The following is a 20,314-nucleotide window of genomic DNA, read 5'->3' on the forward strand; positions in this document are numbered from 1 at the left end:
TGGAGCCTCTTCTCTGAATGGTCAGTCACTACATTGGATCCTCTTCTCTGAATGGTCAGTCACTCCATTGGATCCTCTTCTCTGAATGGTCAGTCACTACATTGGATCCTCTTCTCTGGTACTGGTCCTCTATTGCCAGGAATATAGCACCCATTGGATCCTCTTCTCTGAATGGTCAGTCACTACATTGGATCCTCTTCTCTGGTACTGGTCCTCTATTGCCAGGAATATAGCACCCATCTTGGCAGTGGTCAGTAGCAGTCCTTGAACAGGCCCTGAAATTCCTCTTCTACGTCTTGACAAATCATGCATTCTTTGGTGTAATATTTCCAAACAGATTATTTGAAGCCAGCCAGCCAGCCAGCCAGTCAGCCAGCCAGTCAGCCAGTCAGTCAGCCAGCCAGTCAGCCAGTCAGCCAGCCAGCCAGTCAGCCAGCCAGCCAGCCAGTCAGCCAGCCAGCCAGTCAGCCAGCCAGTCAGCCAGTCAGCCAGCCAGCCAGCCAGCCAGTCAGCCAGCCAGTCAGCCAGTCAGCCAGCCAGTCAGCCAGCCAGCCAGCCAGCCAGCCAGCCAGCTATGAAGCTAAAACATATACTTTTCACCAGGATCCTGCAACTCTGAGAGTCAAGACCACAGGATATAGTGATCAAACCCTGGAGCAGCCAAAACACAAAACACTTATTCAAAAATGCACAAAAAAAACCCCACTTACAAATAATAACGTATGTACAATATTTACAGAGCTCTCTGATTAGGATACATCACGGCACCATGGCAACCACAGAGCCCAGTCAAGAAAAGATCCACCCATGGAGTAGTGGAGGACATCTGTCCATTTAATTTATTCAGAATGGGATTCTAAATATCCACCAATGGAGTAGTTGAGGACATTTGTCCATGGAGTAGTTGAGGACATCTGTCCATGGAGTAGTGGAGGACATCTGTCCATGGAGTAGTGGAGGACATCTGTCCATGGAGTAGTTGAGGACATCTGTCCATGGAGTAGTTGAGGACATCTGTCCATGGAGTAGTGGAGGACATATGTCCATGGAGTAGTGGAGGACATCTGTCCATGGAGTAGTGGAGGACATCTGTCCATGGAGTAGTGGAGGACATCTGTCCATGGAGTAGTTGAGGACATCTGTCCATGGAGTAGTTGAAGACATCTGTCCATGGAGTAGTGGAGGACATCTGTCCATGGAGTAGTGGAGGACATCTGTCCATGGAGTAGTGGAGGACATCTGTCCATGGAGTAGTGGAGGACATCTGTCCATGGAGTAGTGGAGGACATCTGTCCATGGAGTAGTTGAAGACATTTGTCCATTTAAATTGCCTTTTTTTTTTTGCCAGATTTATTTTTCAGCTTTAAATCCCATGTATCATTATTATTATGGATAGGTGTGTTTAGTTTAATCCGAAAGTATTTCAAATTGATTGTGAAGCTCAACAAAGTCACTTGTAGATGATTTAAACCCGATGTGCGAAAAAAGGTAATATCGGTAAGACTTGGATGGGATTTTTTGCAACAAATGCTCAAACTTTACCATTTGGACATGAAAACATGGATTGCTCTGAAACGTTGTCCATAGACTTCCGCAAATGTTTTCAAAGATTTTCTTCATAATGCAGCCCCTTTGATTAAACACTATTAACCTATATCTACCCAATAATGTCCTCGGTCACCTTGATCAAAAAGATGCCGTCCTGCTTGTCGTTTCATTCATAATTCATGTTGTGGGCACACCCAAAGAGTCGGGTTGTGACGCGTCTGATACTCAGTGTTTATGTCTGTCTACGCTCTGATAGGAGGAGAGAGAGGAGAGAAAGAGAGGAGTGAGAGAGAGAGAGAGAGAGAGAGGGGTTGCCTGCCAGGGGCGGGCGTAGTGCTCGCATGTTTATAAACCACAGCTCTCGCGCCGTGGGAGTGAACACCAATTGGAGAGAATCAGACAGAGTGAGAAGAGCAGACAGACAGGGAGAGAGAGAGAGAGAGAGAGAGAGAGAGGAGACGGAGGAGGGGAAGCCGTGGTGGTGGCTGGCTAACAGGGGCTCGCGGAGGGGGGAAACAGCTGGTGCCCCTGCATGTGTCTCCGTCCGTCTATCTCGGCGCGCACATGGACGACCACCTCAGTCTCCTTCAATCCCCGCCGCCTTCCATTACCAAAACCCACCAGGACCACCCCGACCTCCGAGACCGCGACACCCTCGTAAACCACGGATACACCGAGACAGACGTCGACGTGATGACGGTGGTGGCGTGCGGCGGAGACAACATGTTGGAGGAGTTGGTGACTCTACCAGGTCACCACTCTCTGGACCGGTATGAACGGAACCAACCGGACCACGAGTGCTGCGAGCGCGTAGTCGTCAACATCTCCGGGTTGCGCTTCGAGACGCAGCTCAAGACCCTCTCCCAGTTCCCTGAGACCCTGCTGGGGGACCCCAAGAAGAGAATGAGGTAGCTAGAGTACTTTAGTAATACTGGTTAAACTGTGTTTGTATGTTAACCCCAAGAAGAGAATGAGGTAGCTAGAGTACTTTAGTAATACTGGTTAAACTGTGTTTGTATGTTAACCCCAAGAAGAGAATGAGAACTTTAGTACTTCTATACGGTGGCAAGGTAAAGTATGTGAACCCTTTGGAAATACTTGGATTTCTGCATAAATTGGTCATAAAATTTGATCTGATCTTCATCTAGGTCACAACAATAGACAAACACAGTCTTCTTAAACTAGTAACACAAAAACAATAATATGTTTCATGTCTTTATTGAACACACCAGGTAAACGTTCACAGTGCAGGGTGGGAGAAGTATGTGAACCCTTGGATTTAATAACTGGTTGACCCTCCTTTGGCAGCAATAACCTCAACCAAACGTTTTCTGTTGTTGTGGATCAGACCTGCACAACAGTCAGGAGGAATTTTGGACCATTCCTCTTTACAAAACTGTTTCATTTCAGCAATATTGTTGGGATGTCTGGTGTGAACTTCTCTCTTGAGGTCATGCCACAGCATCTCAATCGGGTTGAGGTCAGGACTCTGACTGGGCCACTCCAGAAGGCGTATTTTCTTCTGTTGAAGCCGTTCTGTTGTTGATTTACTTCTGTGTTTTGGGTCGTTGTCCTGTTGCATCACCCAACTTCTGTTGAGCTTCAATTGGAGGACAGATAGCCTTACGTTCTCCTGAAAAATGTCTCGATAAACTTGGGAATTAATTTTTCCGTAGATGATCGCAAGCTGTCCAGGCCCTGAGGCAGCAAAGCAGCCCCAAACCATGAAGCTCCCTCCACCATACTTTACAGTTGGGATGAGGTTTTGATGTTGGTGTGCTGTGCCTTTTTTTCTAAACACATAGTGTTGTGTTTTCCTTCCAAACAACTCAACTGTAGTTTCATCTGTCCACAGAATATTTCGCCAGCAGCGCTGTGGAACTTCCAGGTGCTCTTTTGCGAACTTCAGACATGCAGCGATGTTTTTTTTGGACAGCAGTGGCTTCTTCCGTGGTGTCCTCCCATGAACACCATTCTTGTTTGGTATTTTACGAGACAATTTGTCTTACCGTGAACGGATGAACATCAAGGCTTTTAGAGATACTTTTGTAACCCTTTCCAGCTTTATGCAAGTCAAGAATTCTTAATCTTAGGTCTTCTGTGATCTCTTTTGTTCGAGGCATGGTTCACATCAGGCAATGTTTCTTTTGAATAGAAACTCAAATTTTGTGAGTGTTTTTTTTTTATAGAGCAGGGCAACTTTATAGAGCAGGGCAACTCTAATCAATATCTCCAATCTCGTCTCATTGATTGGACTCCAGGTTAGCTGATTCCTGACTCCAATTAGCTTTTGGACAAGTCATTAGCCTAGGGGGTTCACATACTTTTTCCAACCTACACTGTGAATATTTAAATGATGTATTCAATATAGACAAGAAAAATATAATATTAGTTATTCGTTTAAGCTGTTTCACTGTGTTTGTTGTGACTTAGATGAAGATCAGATACAATTTGATGACCAACTTATGCAGGTTCACATACTGTTTCTTCCACTGTAGGTTATTATACGCTAGTAGTGGACAGTAATATTTGACTTGTGTGTGTGTGTATACACTTTATATGATATTATAAATACCTCACGTGACTCATAATGAGACTAAGCAATTTGCCTATTAACATATTAATCAGACTCCATAAAGTTATTTAAAATATACAAGCAAAAGATTAGGAAAAGAGTTGACGTTGGCTAGCATTAGAATTAGTCTGAGATCTAGTTTAGTTTATCTAGATTAGTCTGTCTATATCAAAGGCAGATATTTAATGAACTTTTGTACAACGAATGGATTCACATACATGGCATAAAGCTTAAGTTACAAAGCATTAACAGGCATTACTAAGGCGTTATTCCGAGCATATAGATCCCAAGGTAAACATACAGAACAAAGCATGAACAAAGAGACGCTTACTACAGGATAACAAAGAGATGCTTACTACACCTAGAAGTCTAGGAAATGAGAATTGATCATACAACTTTACTCCGAGGATAACAGAGAGAGATGCTTACTACAGGATAACAAAGAGATGCTTACTACACCTAGAAGTCTAGGAAATGAGAATTGATCATACAACTTTACTCCGAGGATAACAGAGAGAGATGCTTACTACAGGATAACAAAGAGATGCTTACTACACCTAGAAGTCTAGGAAATGAGAATTGATCATACAACTTTACTCCGAGGATAACAGAGAGAGATGCTTACTACAGGATAACAAAGAGATGCTTACTACACCTAGAAGTCTAGGAAATGAGAATTGATCATACAACTTTACTCCGTGTACCAGGATAACAGAGAGAGAACAAAGGCATTCAATTCCATTTGTAACATCTAAAAGGTGTAACCTTTGAACCCAAAACCAACCGCCCAATTAAACGATACCAAGTATACAGTAACATAAACACTCCAAGGCCCAATGTCCACAGGGTGTCACAGCATTTACAGGCTTGTGTATGGGACGAGACCAATGTAAATAAGACAGAATTCCTAAGAGGACCATAAATCCTTTTTTGCATATAGTAATTCAGAGTTCACCCTATACAGATACAAGTAACCACAGAGATCACACAATCACATACAGTTGAAGTCGGAAGTTTACATACACTTAGGTTGGAGTCATTAAAACTCGTTTTTCAACCACTCCACAAATTTCTTGTTAACAAACTATAGTTTTGGCAAGTCGGTTAGGACATCTACTTTGTGCATGACACAAGTCATTTTTCCAACAATTGTTTACAGAGAGATTATTTCACTTATAATTCACTGTATCACAATTCCAGTGGGTCAGAAGTTTACATACACTAAGTTGACTGTGCCTTTAAACAGCTTGGAAAATTCCAGAAAATGGTGTCATGGCTTTAGAAGCTTCTGATAGGCTAATTGACATCATTTGAGTCAATTGGAGGTGTACCTGAGGATGTGTTTCAAGGCCTACCTTCAAACTCAGTGCCTCTTTGCTTGACATCATGGGTAAATCAAAAGAAATCAGCCAAGACCTCAGAAAAACAATTGTAGACCTCCACAAGTCTGGTTAATCCTTGGGAGCAATTTCCAAACACCTGAAGGTACCACGTTCATCTGTACAAACAATAGTACGCAAGTATAAACACCATGGGACCACGCAGCCATCATACCGCTCAGGAAGGAGACGCGTTCTGTCTCCTAGAGATGAACGTACTTTGGTGTGAAAAGTGAAAATCAATCCCAGAACAACAGCAAGGGACCTTGTGAAGATGCTGGAGGAAACAGGTACAAAAGTATCTATATCCACAGTAAAACGAGTCCTATATCGACATAACCTGAAAGGCCGCTCAGCAAGGAAGAAGCCACTGCTCCAAAACTGCCATAACCAAGCCAGACTACGGTTTGCAACTGCACATGGGGACAAAGATCATACTTTTTGGAGAAATGTCCTCTTGTCTGATGAAACAAAAATAGGACTGTTTGGCCATAATGACCATCGTTATGTTTGGAGGAAAAAGGGTGAGGCTTCCAAGCCGAAGAACACCATCCCAACCGTGAAGCACGGGGGTGGCAGCATCATGTTGTGGGGGTGCTTTGCTACAGGAGGGACTGGTGCACTTCACAAAATAGATGGCGTCATGAGGAGGAAAATTATGTGGATATATTGAAGCAACATCTCAAGACATCAGTCAGGATGGTATCATTGGGAAGCTAGCCTCCCACCTCGACAACAGGCAGTGAAATTGCAGGGCGCCAAATTCAAACAACAGAAATCCCATAATTAAAATTCCTCAAACATACTATTACGTATTATACACCATTTTAAAGATAAACATCTTGTTAATCCAGCGGCTGTGTCAGATTTCAAAAAGGCTTTACGGCGAAAGCACACCATGCGATTATGTTAGGACAGCGCCTAGCCACAAAACACCATACAGACATTTTCCAGTCAAGGAGAGGACTCACAAAAGTCAGAAATAGCGATTAAATTAATCTCTTACCTTTGATCTTCATCTGGTGGCACTCCCAGGACTCCATGTTACACAATAAATGTTAGTTTTGTTCGATAATGTCCCTCTTCATGTCCAAAAACCTCAGTTTTGTTTGCGCGTTTAGTTCAGTAATCCAAAGGCACAAAGCACGCTCTCAACATCCAGACGAAAAGTCAAAAAAGTACAATAACAGTTCGTAGAAACATGTCAAACGATGTTTGAAATCAATCCTCAGGTTGTTTTGTCATAAATAATCAATAATATTTCAACCGGACAAAAGCTTCGTCAATAGAAAAGGAGGAACAAGAATGTCGCGCTCCCGATCGCGCGCTGGACTCATGTCTGGAAATGTCCACTGTCCACCACTCATTGAAAGTGCTGTATCTCCCTCATTTTTCAGAGTAAAAGCCTGAAACAATGCCTAAAGACTGGCCACATGTAGAAGAAGCCATAGAGATCGTGAACTGGGTCATAAGTCTTTGTATGGTGGATAGGCTTTCAATGGAAAAACAGCCTTTCAAAATAATAGTACTTCCTGGATGGATTTTCCTCAGGTTTTTGCCTGCCATATCAGTTCTGTTATACTCACAGACATTATTTTAACAGTTTTGGAAACGTTAGGATGTTTTCTATCCAAATCTATCAAGTATATGCATATCCTAGCTTCTGGGCCTGAGTAGTAGGCAGTTTAATTTGGGCATGCTTTTCATCCAAAATTCCAAATGCTGCCCCCTACCCTAGTGAAGTTAAAGCTTGGTCACAAATGGGTCTTCCAAATGGACAACGACCCCAAGCATACTTCCAAAGTTGTGGCAAAATGGCTTAAGGACAACAAAGTCAAGGTATTGCAGTGGCCATCACAAAGCCCTGACCTCAAATCCTGTAGAAAATGTGTGGGCAGAACTGAAAAAGTGTGTGTGAGCAAGGAGGCCTACAAACCTGACTCAGTTACACCAGCTCTGTCAGGAGGAATGGGCCAAAATTCACCCAACTTATTGTGGGAAGCTTGTGGAAGGTTACCCAAAAAGTTTGACCGAAGTTAAACAATTTAAAGGCAATGCTACTATAATACTAATTGAGTGTATGTAAACTTCTGACCCACTGAGAATGTGATGAAAGAAATAAAAGCTGAAATAAATCATTCTCTCTACTATTATTCTGACATTTCACATTCTTAAAATAAAGTGGGGATCCTAACTGACCTAAGACAGGGAATTTTTACAAGGATTAAATGTCAGGAATTGTAAAAAACTGAGTTTAAATGTATTTGACTAAGGTGTGCGTAAACGTCCGACTTCAACTGTATATGTTAATGATGTGATGGTCCGACCACATTCAGACTGACTGAGTCACTTCTTGTTTTCATAAGAAACATTAATGGTGTTGAAAAATCCCAAATTGTTTTCATAGTCAACTTACACAGAGCACTGACACACACACTTACCCCACCAGACATGCCACCAGGGGTCTTTTCACAGTCCCCAAATCCAGAACAAATTCAAGAAAGCGTACAGGATTATATAGAGCCCTTATTGCATGGAACTTCCTTCCATCTCATTTGCTCAAATAAACCACAAACCTGGTTTCATAAAACAGATAAAGCAACACCTCACAGCACAACGCCTCTCCCTTATTTGACCTGGATAGTTTGTGTGTATGCATTGATATGTAGGCTACGTGTGCCTTTAATTATTTTTTTATATAGTTCTGTCCTTGAGCTGTTCTTGTCTATTAATGTTCTGTATTATGTCATGCTTCATGTTTTGTGTGGAACCCCAGGAAGTGTAGCAGCTGCTTTTGCAACAGCTAATGGGGATCCTAATAAAATACCAAAATACTCCTTTATATCGCATAAAATCAGATATCAGGAAATATACTTATTTTATCGCATAAAATCAGATATCAGGAAATATACTTATTATATCGCATAAAATCAGATATCAGGAAATATACTTATTTTATCGCATAAAATCAGATATCAGGAAATATACTTATTTTATCGCATAAAATCAGATATCAGGAAATATATAGATAAATCAGCCAGGTCACCTGTGATACAAGTCAGTATTCGATGTCCGTCCACGCCTGAGGATGTCAGGAGATGAAGTGGAAACCGACCACTAGGGGCAGCAGTGAGCGCTGTTACCTTCAAGTAGGATTTGCTAGGGCGTTGTGGGCTTAAGCATCTGCCTCTGGTTGCAAGTTCGAATCCAGACAAAGAAAGGTGTTCGTGATATTTTTTGTTTTAAGCCAAACCTTAACCCTTACCTTAACCACTCTGAGTTAATGTTTAACCTTAACCCTTACCTTAACCACTCTGAGTTAATGTTTAACCTTAACCCTTACCTTAACCACTCTGAGTTAATGTTTAACCTTAACCCTTACCTTAACCACTCTGAGTTAATGTTTAACCTTAACCCTTACCTTAACCACTCTGAGTTAATGTTTAATCTTGAGATTTCTGAGTTAATGTCTAAACTTAGCCTTAAACACTTTGTTTGGTCTGCATGTCTATTTGTCTGTCTGTCTCTGTGTTTGTCTCTGTCTGTCTGTCTGTCTGTCTGTCTGTCTGTCTGTCTGTCTGTCTGTCTGTCTGTCTGTCTGTCTGTCTGTCTGTCTGTCTGTCTGTCTGTCTGTCTGTCTGTCTGTCTGTCTGTCTGTCTGTCTGTCTGTCTGTCTGTCTGTCTGTCTGTAAATTAAATATTACTACTTATGTATCTGCCTCTCTCTACCCCCCCCCCCCCTCTCTATCCACCAGGTACTTTGACCCTCTGAGGAACGAGTATTTCTTTGACAGGAACCGGCCCAGTTTCGACGCCATCCTCTACTACTACCAGTCGGGCGGGCGTATCAGAAGACCCGTCAACGTGCCCATAGACATCTTCTCTGAGGAGATCCGTTTCTACGAGCTGGGAGAGGAGGCCATGGAGAAGTTCAGAGAAGATGAGGGTTTTATTAAGGAAGAGGAGAGACCACTACCTGACAATGAGCTGCAGAGGCAGGTATGGTTGTACATGACAAAAAGCCTATGCCGAAAAACACGTCAGAGTTTAGAAATGTTTGTTCCATTGAACATGCTGTAATAATAATAACAGCATCCTTTTTTAATTATCAATTTACCCCTTTACCAAAGAGAACATTCTAGCGCTTCCCTTTCTTCTTCTGGTTATCCTGAGTGTTTCGGTTGGTAGAGCAAGGCTCGTGGGTTGGATTCCAATGGGCGACCAGTCCGGGAAAATGTAGGCAGTTGCTCTGGATAAGTGCGTCTGATAAATGACGTAAATGTAAAATGTTGATGTTCCCTTGAGCAAGGAATTTAAAATACAGATGAAAACAGAATAATGTCCATCATGGGTGATCTAATACAGTATATCTCATCTTAAAGGTGTGGTTAATACAGTATATCTCATCTTAAAGGTGTGGTTAATACAGTATATCTCATCTTAAAGGTGTGATCTAATACAGTATATCTCATCTTAAAGGTGTGATCTAATACAGTATATCTCATCTTAAAGGTGATCTAATACAGTATATCTGTTCTCTTAAAGGTGTGGTTAATACAGTATATCTGTTCTCTTAAAGGTGTGGTTAATACAGTATATCTCATCTTAAAGGTGTGATTAATACAGTATATCTCATCTTAAAGGTGTGATTAATACAGTATATCTCATCTTAAAGGTGTGGTGAATACAGTATATCTCCTCTCCTCTTAAAGGTGTGGTTAATACAGTATATCTCATCTTAAAGGTGTGGTTAATACAGTATATCTCATCTCCTCTTAAAGGTGTGGTTAATACAGTATATCTCATCTTAAAGGTGTGGTTAATACAGTATATCTCCTCTCCTCTTAAAGGTGTGGTTAATACAGTATATCTCATCTTAAAGGTGTGATTAATACAGTATATCTCATCTTAAAGGTGTGATTAATACAGTATATCTCATCTTAAAGGTGTGATCTAATACAGTATATCTCATCTTAAAGGTGTGATCTAATACAGTATATCTCATCTTAAAGGTGTGATTAATACAGTATATCTCATCTTAAAGGTGTGGTGAATACAGTATATCTCCTCTCCTCTTAAAGGTGTGGTTAATACAGTATATCTCATCTTAAAGGTGTGGTTAATACAGTATATCTCATCTCCTCTTAAAGGTGTGGTTAATACAGTATATCTCATCTTAAAGGTGTGGTTAATACAGTATATCTCATCTCTTCTTAAAGGTGTGGTTAATACAGTATATCTCATCTTAAAGGTGTGGTTAATACAGTATATCTCATCTTAAAGGTGTGGTTAATACAGTATATCTCATCTTAAAGGTGTGGTTAATACAGTATATCTGTTCTCCTCTTAAAGGTGTGGTTAATACAGTATATCTCCTCTCATCTTAAAGGTGTGGTGAATACAGTATATCTCCTCTCCTCTTAAAGGTGTGGTTAATACACTATATCTCATCTTAAAGGTGTGGTTAATACAGTATATCTCATCTCCTCTTAAAGGTGTGGTTAATACAGTATATCTCATCTTAAAGGTGTGGTTAATACAGTATATCTCATCTCTTCTTAAAGGTGTGGTTAATACAGTATATCTCATCTTAAAGGTGTGGTTAATACAGTATATCTCATCTTAAAGGTGTGGTTAATACAGTATATCTCATCTTAAAGGTGTGGTTAATACAGTATATCTGTTCTCCTCTTAAAGGTGTGGTTAATACAGTATATCTCCTCTCATCTTAAAGGTGTGGTTAATACAGTATATCTCATCTTAAAGGTGTGGTTAATACAGTATATCTCATCTCATCTTATTGGTGTGGTTAATACAGTATATCTCCTCTCATCTTAAAGGTGTGGTTAATACAGTATATCTCATCTCAAAGGTGTGGTTAATACAGTATATCTCATCTCAAAGGTGTGGTTAATACAGTATATCTCATCTTAAAGGTGTGGTTAATACAGTATATCTCCTCTCATCTTAAAGGTGTGGTTAATACAGTATATCTCATCTCAAAGGTGTGGTTAATACAGTATATCTCCTCTCATCTTATTGGTGTGGTTAATACAGTATATCTCATCTTATTGGTGTGGTTAATACAGTATATCTCATCTCAAAGGTGTGGTTAATACAGTATATCTCATCTCAAAGGTGTGGTTAATACAGTATATCTAATCTCAAAGGTGTGGTTAATACAGTATATCTCATCTTAAAGGTGTGGTTAATACAGTATATCTCATCTTAAAGGTGTGGTTAATACAGTATATCTCATCTTAAAGGTGTGGTTAATACAGTATATCTCCTCTTAAAGGTGTGGTTAATACAGTATATCTCATCTCAAAGGTGTGGTTAATACAGTATATCTCATCTCAAAGGTGTGGTTAATACAGTATATCTCATCTTAAAGGTGTGGTTAATACAGTATATCTCCTCTCATCTTAAAGGTGTGGTTAATACAGTATATCTCATCTCAAAGGTGTGGTTAATACAGTATATCTCCTCTCATCTTATTGGTGTGGTTAATACAGTATATCTCATCTTATTGGTGTGGTTAATACAGTATATCTCATCTTAAACGTGTGGTTAATACAGTATATCTCATCTTAAAGGTGTGGTTAATACAGTATATCTCCTCTTAAAGGTGTGGTTAATACAGTATATCTCCTCTCATCTTAAAGGTGTGGTTAATACACTATATCTCATCTTAAAGGTGTGGTTAATACAGTATATCTCATCTTAAAGGTGTGGTTAATACAGTATATCTCCTCTTAAAGGTGTGGTTAATACAGTATATCTCCTCTCATCTTAAAGGTGTGGTTAATACAGTATATCTCATCTTAAAGGTGTGGTTAATATAGTATATCTCATCTTAAAGCTGTGGTTAATACAGTATATCTCCTCTCATCTTAAAGGTGTGGTTAATACAGTATATCTCATCTTAAAGGTGTGGTTAATACAGTATATCTCCTCTCATCTTAAAGGTGTGGTTAATACAGTATATCTCATCTCAAAGGTGTGGTTAATACAGTATATCTCCTCTCATCTTATTGGTGTGGTTAATACAGTATATCTCATCTTAAAGGTGTGGTTAATACAGTATATCTCATCTTTAAGGTGTGGTTAATACAGTATATCTCCTCTTAAAGGTGTGGTTAATACAGTATATCTCCTCTCATCTTAAAGGTGTGGTTAATACAGTATATCTCATCTTAAAGGTGTGGTTAATACAGTATATCTCATCTTAAAGGTGTGGTTAATACAGTATATCTCCTCTTAAAGGTGTGGTTAATACAGTATATCTCATCTCAAAGGTGTGGTTAATACAGTATATCTCATCTTAAAGGTGTGGTTAATACAGTATATCTCATCTCAAAGGTGTGGTTAATACAGTATATCTCATCTCAAAGGTGTGGTTAATACAGTATATCTCATCTTAAAGGTGTGGTTAATACAGTATATCTCCTCTCATCTTAAAGGTGTGGTTAATACAGTATATCTCATCTTAAAGGTGTGATTAATACAGTATATCTCATCTTTAATGTGTGGTTAATACAGTATATCTCATCTTAAAGGTGTGGTTAATACAGTATATCTCCTCTCATCTTAAAGGTGTGGTTAATACAGTATATCTCAACTCAAAGGTGTGGTTAATACAGTATATCTCATCTTAAAGGTGTGGTTAATACAGTATATCTCATCTCATCTTAAAGGTGTGGTTAATACAGTATATCTCATCTTAAAGGTGTGATTAATACAGTATATCTCATCTTAAAGGTGTGGTTAATACAGTATATCTCATCTTAAATGTGTGGTTAATACAGTATATCTCATCTCATCTTAAAGGTGTGGTTAATACAGTATATCTCCTCTCCTCTTAAAGGTGTGGTTAATACAGTATATCTCATCTTAAAGGTGTGGTTAATACAGTATATCTCATCTCCTCTTAAAGGTGTGGTTAATACAGTATATCTCATCTTAAAGGTGTGGTTAATACAGTATATCTCATCTCTTCTTAAAGGTGTGGTTAATACAGTATATCTCATCTTAAAGGTGTGGTTAATACAGTATATCTCATCTTAAAGGTGTGGTTAATACAGTATATCTCATCTTAAAGGTGTGGTTAATACAGTATATCTGTTCTCCTCTTAAAGGTGTGGTTAATACAGTATATCTCCTCTCATCTTAAAGGTGTGGTTAATACAGTATATCTAATCTTAAAGGTGTGGTTAATACAGTATATCTCATCTCATCTTATTGGTGTGGTTAATACAGTATATCTCCTCTCATCTTAAAGGTGTGGTTAATACAGTATATCTCATCTCAAAGGTGTGGTTAATACAGTATATCTAATCTCAAAGGTGTGGTTAATACAGTATATCTCATCTTAAAGGTGTGGTTAATACAGTATATCTCCTCTCATCTTAAAGGTGTGGTTAATACAGTATATCTCATCTCAAAGGTGTGGTTAATACAGTATATCTCCTCTCATCTTATTGGTGTGGTTAATACAGTATATCTCATCTTATTGGTGTGGTTAATACAGTATATCTCATCTCAAAGGTGTGGTTAATACAGTATATCTCATCTCAAAGGTGTGGTTAATACAGTATATCTAATCTCAAAGTTGTGGTTAATACAGTATATCTCATCTTAAAGGTGTGGTTAATACAGTATATCTCATCTTAAAGGTGTGGTTAATACAGTATATCTCATCTTAAAGGTGTGGTTAATACAGTATATCTCCTCTTAAAGGTGTGGTTAATACAGTATATCTCATCTCAAAGGTGTGGTTAATACAGTATATCTCATCTTAAAGGTGTGGTTAATACAGTATATCTCCTCTCATCTTAAAGGTGTGGTTAATACAGTATATCTCATCTCAAAGGTGTGGTTAATACAGTATATCTCCTCTCATCTTATTGGTGTGGTTAATACAGTATATCTCATCTTATTGGTGTGGTTAATACAGTATATCTCATCTTAAAGGTGTGGTTAATACAGTATATCTCATCTTAAAGGTGTGGTTAATACAGTATATCTCCTCTTAAAGGTGTGGTTAATACAGTATATCTCCTCTCATCTTAAAGGTGTGGTTAATACAGTATATCTCATCTTAAAGGTGTGGTTAATACAGTATATCTCATCTTAAAGGTGTGGTTAATACAGTATATCTCCTCTTAAAGGTGTGGTTAATACAGTATATCTCCTCTCATCTTAAAGGTGTGGTTAATACAGTATATCTCATCTTAAAGGTGTGGTTAATACAGTATATCTCATCTTAAAGGTGTGGTTAATACAGTATATCTCATCTCAAAGGTGTGGTTAATACAGTATATCTCATCTTAAAGGTGTGGTTAATACAGTATATCTCCTCTCATCTTAAAGGTGTGGTTAATACAGTATATCTCATCTCAAAGGTGTGGTTAATACAGTATATCTCCTCTCATCTTATTGGTGTGGTTAATACAGTATATCTCATCTTAAAGGTGTGGTTAATACAGTATATCTCATCTTTAAGGTGTGGTTAATACAGTATATCTCCTCTTAAAGGTGTGGTTAATACAGTATATCTCCTCTCATCTTAAAGGTGTGGTTAATACAGTATATCTCATCTTAAAGGTGTGGTTAATACAGTATATCTCCTCTTAAAGGTGTGGTTAATACAGTATATCTCCTCTTAAAGGTGAGGTTAATACAGTATATCTCATCTCAAAGGTGTGGTTAATACATTATATCTCAACTCAAAGGTGTGGTTAATACAGTATATCTCATCTTAAAGGTGTGGTTAATACAGTATATCTCATCTCATCTTAAAGGTGTGGTTAATACAGTATATCTCATCTTAAAGGTGTGGTTAATACAGTATATCTCATGTTAAAGGTGTGATTAATACAGTATATCTCATCTTAAAGGTGTGGTTAATACAGTATATCTCATCTTAAAGGTGTGGTTAATACAGTATATCTCATCTCATCTTAAAGGTGTGGTTAATACAGTATATCTCCTCTTAAAGGTGAGGTTAATACAGTATATCTCATCTCATCTTAAAGGTGTGGTTAATACAGTATATCTCTTCTTAAAGGTGTGGTTAATACAGTATATCTCTTCTTAAAGGTGAGGTTAATACAGTATATCTCCTCTCATCTTAAAGGTGTGGTTAATACAGTATATCTCTTCTTAAAGGTGAGGTTAATACAGTATATCTCCTCTCATCTTAAAGGTGTGGTTAATACAGTATATCTCATCTTAAAGGTGTGGTTAATACAGTATATCTCATCTTAAAGGTGAGGTTAATACATTATATCTCCTCTTCTTAAAGGTGAGGTTAATACAGTATATCTCTTCTCCTCTTCAAGGTGTGGTTGCTGTTTGAGTACCCTGAGAGCAGTGGTCCTGCGCGGGGGATAGCCATCGTCTCCGTCCTCGTCATCCTCATCTCCATCGTCATCTTCTGCCTGGAGACATTACCGGAGTTCAGGGACGACCACAAGGAGCCAGTCCCGGTGGCTACCGTTAACGGCACCGGGCCGTACTTCTCCTCTCCGTTCTCCGACCCGTTCTTCGTGGTAGAGACGCTGTGCATCATCTGGTTCTCCTTTGAGCTGCTGGTCCGGTTCTTCGCTTGTCCCTCCAAGGCCACCTTCTCTAGGAACATCATGAACATTATAGATATCGTGGCCATAATACCGTATTTTATAACGCTGGGCACGGAGCTGGCGGAGCAGCAGGGGAACGGGCAGCAGGCCATGTCTCTCGCCATCCTCAGGGTCATCAGGCTGGTCAGGGTGTTCAGGATCTTCAAGCTGTCCAGACACTCCAAGGTATCTATTGTAGCACCATCTCTATATAGCACAAACCTCCAAAGATGTGTTCGATGTTCACTGTTGCCATCGCTCTCACTGTCTGTCTGTGTGTGTGTGTGCTGTCAAGCTGAAGCCGCGTTAAACCAAAACCAATTGCCCTAATACAGTAAACTAGCTAGAGTGAGCTTTCTGTCTGTTTATGGTAGATCTGAACTCTCTCTGTCTGTTTATGGTAGGGGCTCCAGATCCTGGGCCAGACACTGAAGGCCAGCATGCGGGAGCTGGGCCTGCTCATCTTCTTCCTCTTCATCGGAGTCATCCTCTTCTCCAGCGCCGTCTACTTCGCCGAGGCCGACGACCCAGACTCCAGCTTTAGCTCCATCCCTGATGCCTTCTGGTGGGCCGTGGTCACCATGACTACCGTCGGCTACGGCGACATGCACCCGATAACCATCGGCGGGAAAATCGTCGGATCGCTCTGCGCCATCGCCGGCGTGCTGACCATCGCCTTGCCCGTCCCCGTCATCGTGTCCAACTTCAACTACTTCTACCACCGGGAGACGGAAGGCGAGGAGCAAGCGCAGTACCTCCACGTGGGCAGCTGTCAGCCGCTGGCGGCCGAGACGGAGGAGGAGGAGGAGGAGGAGGAGGAGGAGGAGGAGGATGGTGAGATGAGAAAGAGGAGTAGCTCTACATCGCCGAGTAAGAGTGAGTACCTGGTGATCGAGGAAAACAGAGAACTGAACAGCAGCGCCTTCAAACGGCAGCAGAACTTCCCCACGGCAACCACCGCTACCACGACGACGACCGTGACACAAAACAACACGGTGAACAGCGTCAGCATCAACAAGAAGATATTCACTGACGTGTAGTCCCTATGGCTATCATAACGAGACTCGTGGTTTAACGGATGGGGTTGAATGAGGACAGAGACTCATCACTACCATGCATATCTAACGGGGATATATACACTACATGACCAAAAGTATGTGGACACCTGCATGTCCAACATCTCATCTCAAAATCATGGGGATTAAATATGGAGTAGGTCCCCCCCCCCCCGTTTTGCTGCCATAACAGCCTCCACTCTTCTGGGAAGGCATTAATATGGAGTTGGTCCCCCCCTTTGCTGCTACAACAGCCTCCACTCTTCTGGGAAGGCATTAATATGGAGTTGGTCCCCCCTTTGCTGCTATAACAGCCTCCACTCTTCTGGGAAGGATTTCCGTTAGATGTTGGAACATTGCTGTGGGAATCTTGCTTCCATTCAGCCACAAGAGCATTAGTGAGGTTGGGCACTAATGTTGGGCGATTAAGGCCTGGCTCACAGTCGGCGTTCCAATTCATCCCAAAGGTGTTCTATGGGGTTGAGGTCAGGGCTCTGAGCAGGCCAGTCAAGTTCTTCCACACTGATCAAGACAAACCATTTCCTTATGGACCTTGCTTCGTGCATGTGGCCATTGTCATGCTGAAACAGGAAAGGGCCTTCCCCAAACTGTTGCCACAAATTTAGTAGCACAGAATTGTCTAGAATGTCATTGAATGCTGTAGCGTTAAGATTTCCCTTCACTGGAACTAAGGGGCCCGAACCATGAAAAACAGCCCCAGACCATTATTCCTCCTCCACCAAACTTTACAGTTGGCACTATTCATTGGGGCAGGTAGTGTTCTCCTGGCATCCGCCAAACCCAGATTCGTCCGTCGGACTGCCAGATGGTGAAGCGTGATTCATCACTCCAGAGAACTTGTTTCCACTGCTCCAGAGTCCAATGGCGGCGAGCTTTACACCACTCCAGCGAACGCTTGGCATTGCGCATGGTGATCTTAGGCTTGTGTGCGGCTGCTCAGCCACGGAAACCCATTTCATGAACCTCCCGACGAACAGTTGATGTTGCTTCCAGAGGCAGTTTGAAACTCGGTAGTGAGCGATGCAACTGAGGATGCGCTTCAGCACTCGGCGGTCCCGTTCTGTGAGCTTGTGTGGCCTACCACTTCGCGCCTGAGCCGTTGTTGCTCCTAGACTTTTTCACTTCACAATAACAGCATTTACAGTTGACCAGGAAGCTCTAGCAGGGCAGAAATTTGACAAACTTACTTGTTGGAAAGGTGGCACCCTATGATGGTGCCACTTTGAAAGTCACTGAGCTCTTCAGTAAGGCCATTCTACTGCCAATGTTTGTCTGTGGAGATTTCATGGCTGTGTTGCTCGATTTTATTCACCTGTCAGCAACGGGTGTGGTTAAAATAGCCGAATCCACTAATGTGAAGGGGTGTCCACATACTTTTATATATAAAATGTATCATGATGATAGGGATATTCCACAGGGCTGTAATCTGTTATAACACAGCAGTCTGTGTCTGGATGAAGAAGGAGAGAGAGACAGAGACATATAGAACAACAGAGCTTTAGATGGAATATACAACACCAGAAATGATAAATCTTCAGCTGATTCTAATATCAGAGTGGTGTGTATTAAGGATTTATAAGGATCATATATCAGATTGTTAAAAAGTCACCACTATCCGGCCTCCACCCAGTACCCTGCTCTGAATCTTAGTTACCACTATCCGGCCTCCACCCAGTACCCTGCCCTGAACCTTATTAACCACTGGCCAGCCTCCACCCAGTACCCTGCCATGACCGTTAGTCACTGTCACTATCCAGCCTCCACCCAGTACCCTGCCATGACCGTTAGTCACTGTCACTATCCGGCCACCACCCAGTACCCTGCCATGACCGTTAGTCACTGTCACTATCCAGCCTCCACCCAGTACCCAGCCCTGAACCTTAGTCACTGTCACTATCCAGCCTCCACCCAGTACCCTGCCCTGAACATTAGTCACTGTCACTATCCGGCCTCCACCCAGTACCCTGCCCTGAACCTTAGTTACCACTATCCAGCCTCCACCCAGTACCCTGCCCTATACCTTAGTCAACACAAGCCATCCTCCACTCAGAACCCTGCCCTGAATCTTAGTTACCACATTCCAGCCTCCACCCAGTACCCTGCCCTGAACCTTAGCCACTGTCACTAGCCAGCCTCCACCCAGTATCCTGCCCTGAACCTTAGCCACTGTCACTAGCCAGCCTCCACCCAGAACCCTGCCATGAACCTTAGTTACTGTTACTAGCCAGCCTCCACCCAGTACCCTGCCCTGAACCTTAGTGACTCTTACTAGCCTCCACCCAGTACCCTGCCCTGAACCTTAGTTACTGTTACTAGCCAGCCTCCACCCAGTACCCTGCTCTGAACATTAGTCACCACTTGTCGGCCTCCACCCAGTACCCTGCCCTGCACCTTAGTTACCACTATCTAGCCTCCACCCAGTACCCTGCCCTATACCTTAGTTACCACTATCTAGCCTCCACCCAGTACCCTGCCCTACACCTTAGTTACCACTATCTAGCCTCCACCCAGTACCCTGCCCTATACCTTAGTCAACACAAGCCAGACTCCACTCAGAACCCTGCCCTGAATCTTAGTTACCACTAGCCAGTCTCCACTCAGAACCCTGCCCTGAATCTTAGTTACCACTATCCGTCCTCCACCCAGTACCCTGTCCTGAACATTAGTCTCTGTCTCTAGCCAGCCTCCACCCTGTACCTTTCCCTGAACATTAGTCAATACCTAACGGCCGCCACCCAGTACCCTGCCCTGAACCTTAGTCACTGTCACTATCCAGCCTCCACCCAGTACCCTGCCCTGAACCTTAGTCACTGTCACTATCCAGCCTCCACCCAGTACCCTGCCCTGAACCTTAGTCACTGTCACTATCCAGCATCCACCCAGTACCCTGCCCTGAAACTTAGTCACTGTCACTATCCAGCCTCCACCCAGTACCCTGCCCTGAACCTTAGTCACTGTCGCTATCCAGCCTCCACCCAGTATCCTACCCTGAACCTTAGTTACCTCCATCCGGCCTCCACCCAGTACCCTGCCCTGAACCTTAGATACCACTATCCAGCCTCCATCCAGTACCCTGCCCTTCACCTTCGTCAACATTAGCCGGCCTACACCCAG

General features: G+C 41.7%; 1 protein-coding gene across 1 annotated transcript; it reads left to right on the forward strand.

Moving 5' to 3' along the window:
* The first annotated feature begins 2,004 nt into the window (after positions 1-2,004).
* On the forward strand, positions 2,005-17,347 carry LOC106572999 (potassium voltage-gated channel subfamily A member 3). Its single transcript, XM_045696568.1, has 4 exons — positions 2,005-2,456; positions 9,258-9,501; positions 15,846-16,310; positions 16,529-17,347. The coding sequence occupies exons 1-4, from the start codon at positions 2,113-2,115 to the stop codon at positions 17,162-17,164; spliced, it is 1,689 nt and encodes a 562-aa protein (XP_045552524.1). The 5' UTR covers positions 2,005-2,112; the 3' UTR covers positions 17,165-17,347.
* Positions 17,348-20,314: the final 2,967 nt, after the last annotated feature.

The sequence above is a fragment of the Salmo salar genome, chromosome ssa15, assembly GCF_905237065.1.
Source record: "Salmo salar chromosome ssa15, Ssal_v3.1, whole genome shotgun sequence".
Lineage (NCBI taxonomy): Eukaryota > Metazoa > Chordata > Actinopteri > Salmoniformes > Salmonidae > Salmo > Salmo salar.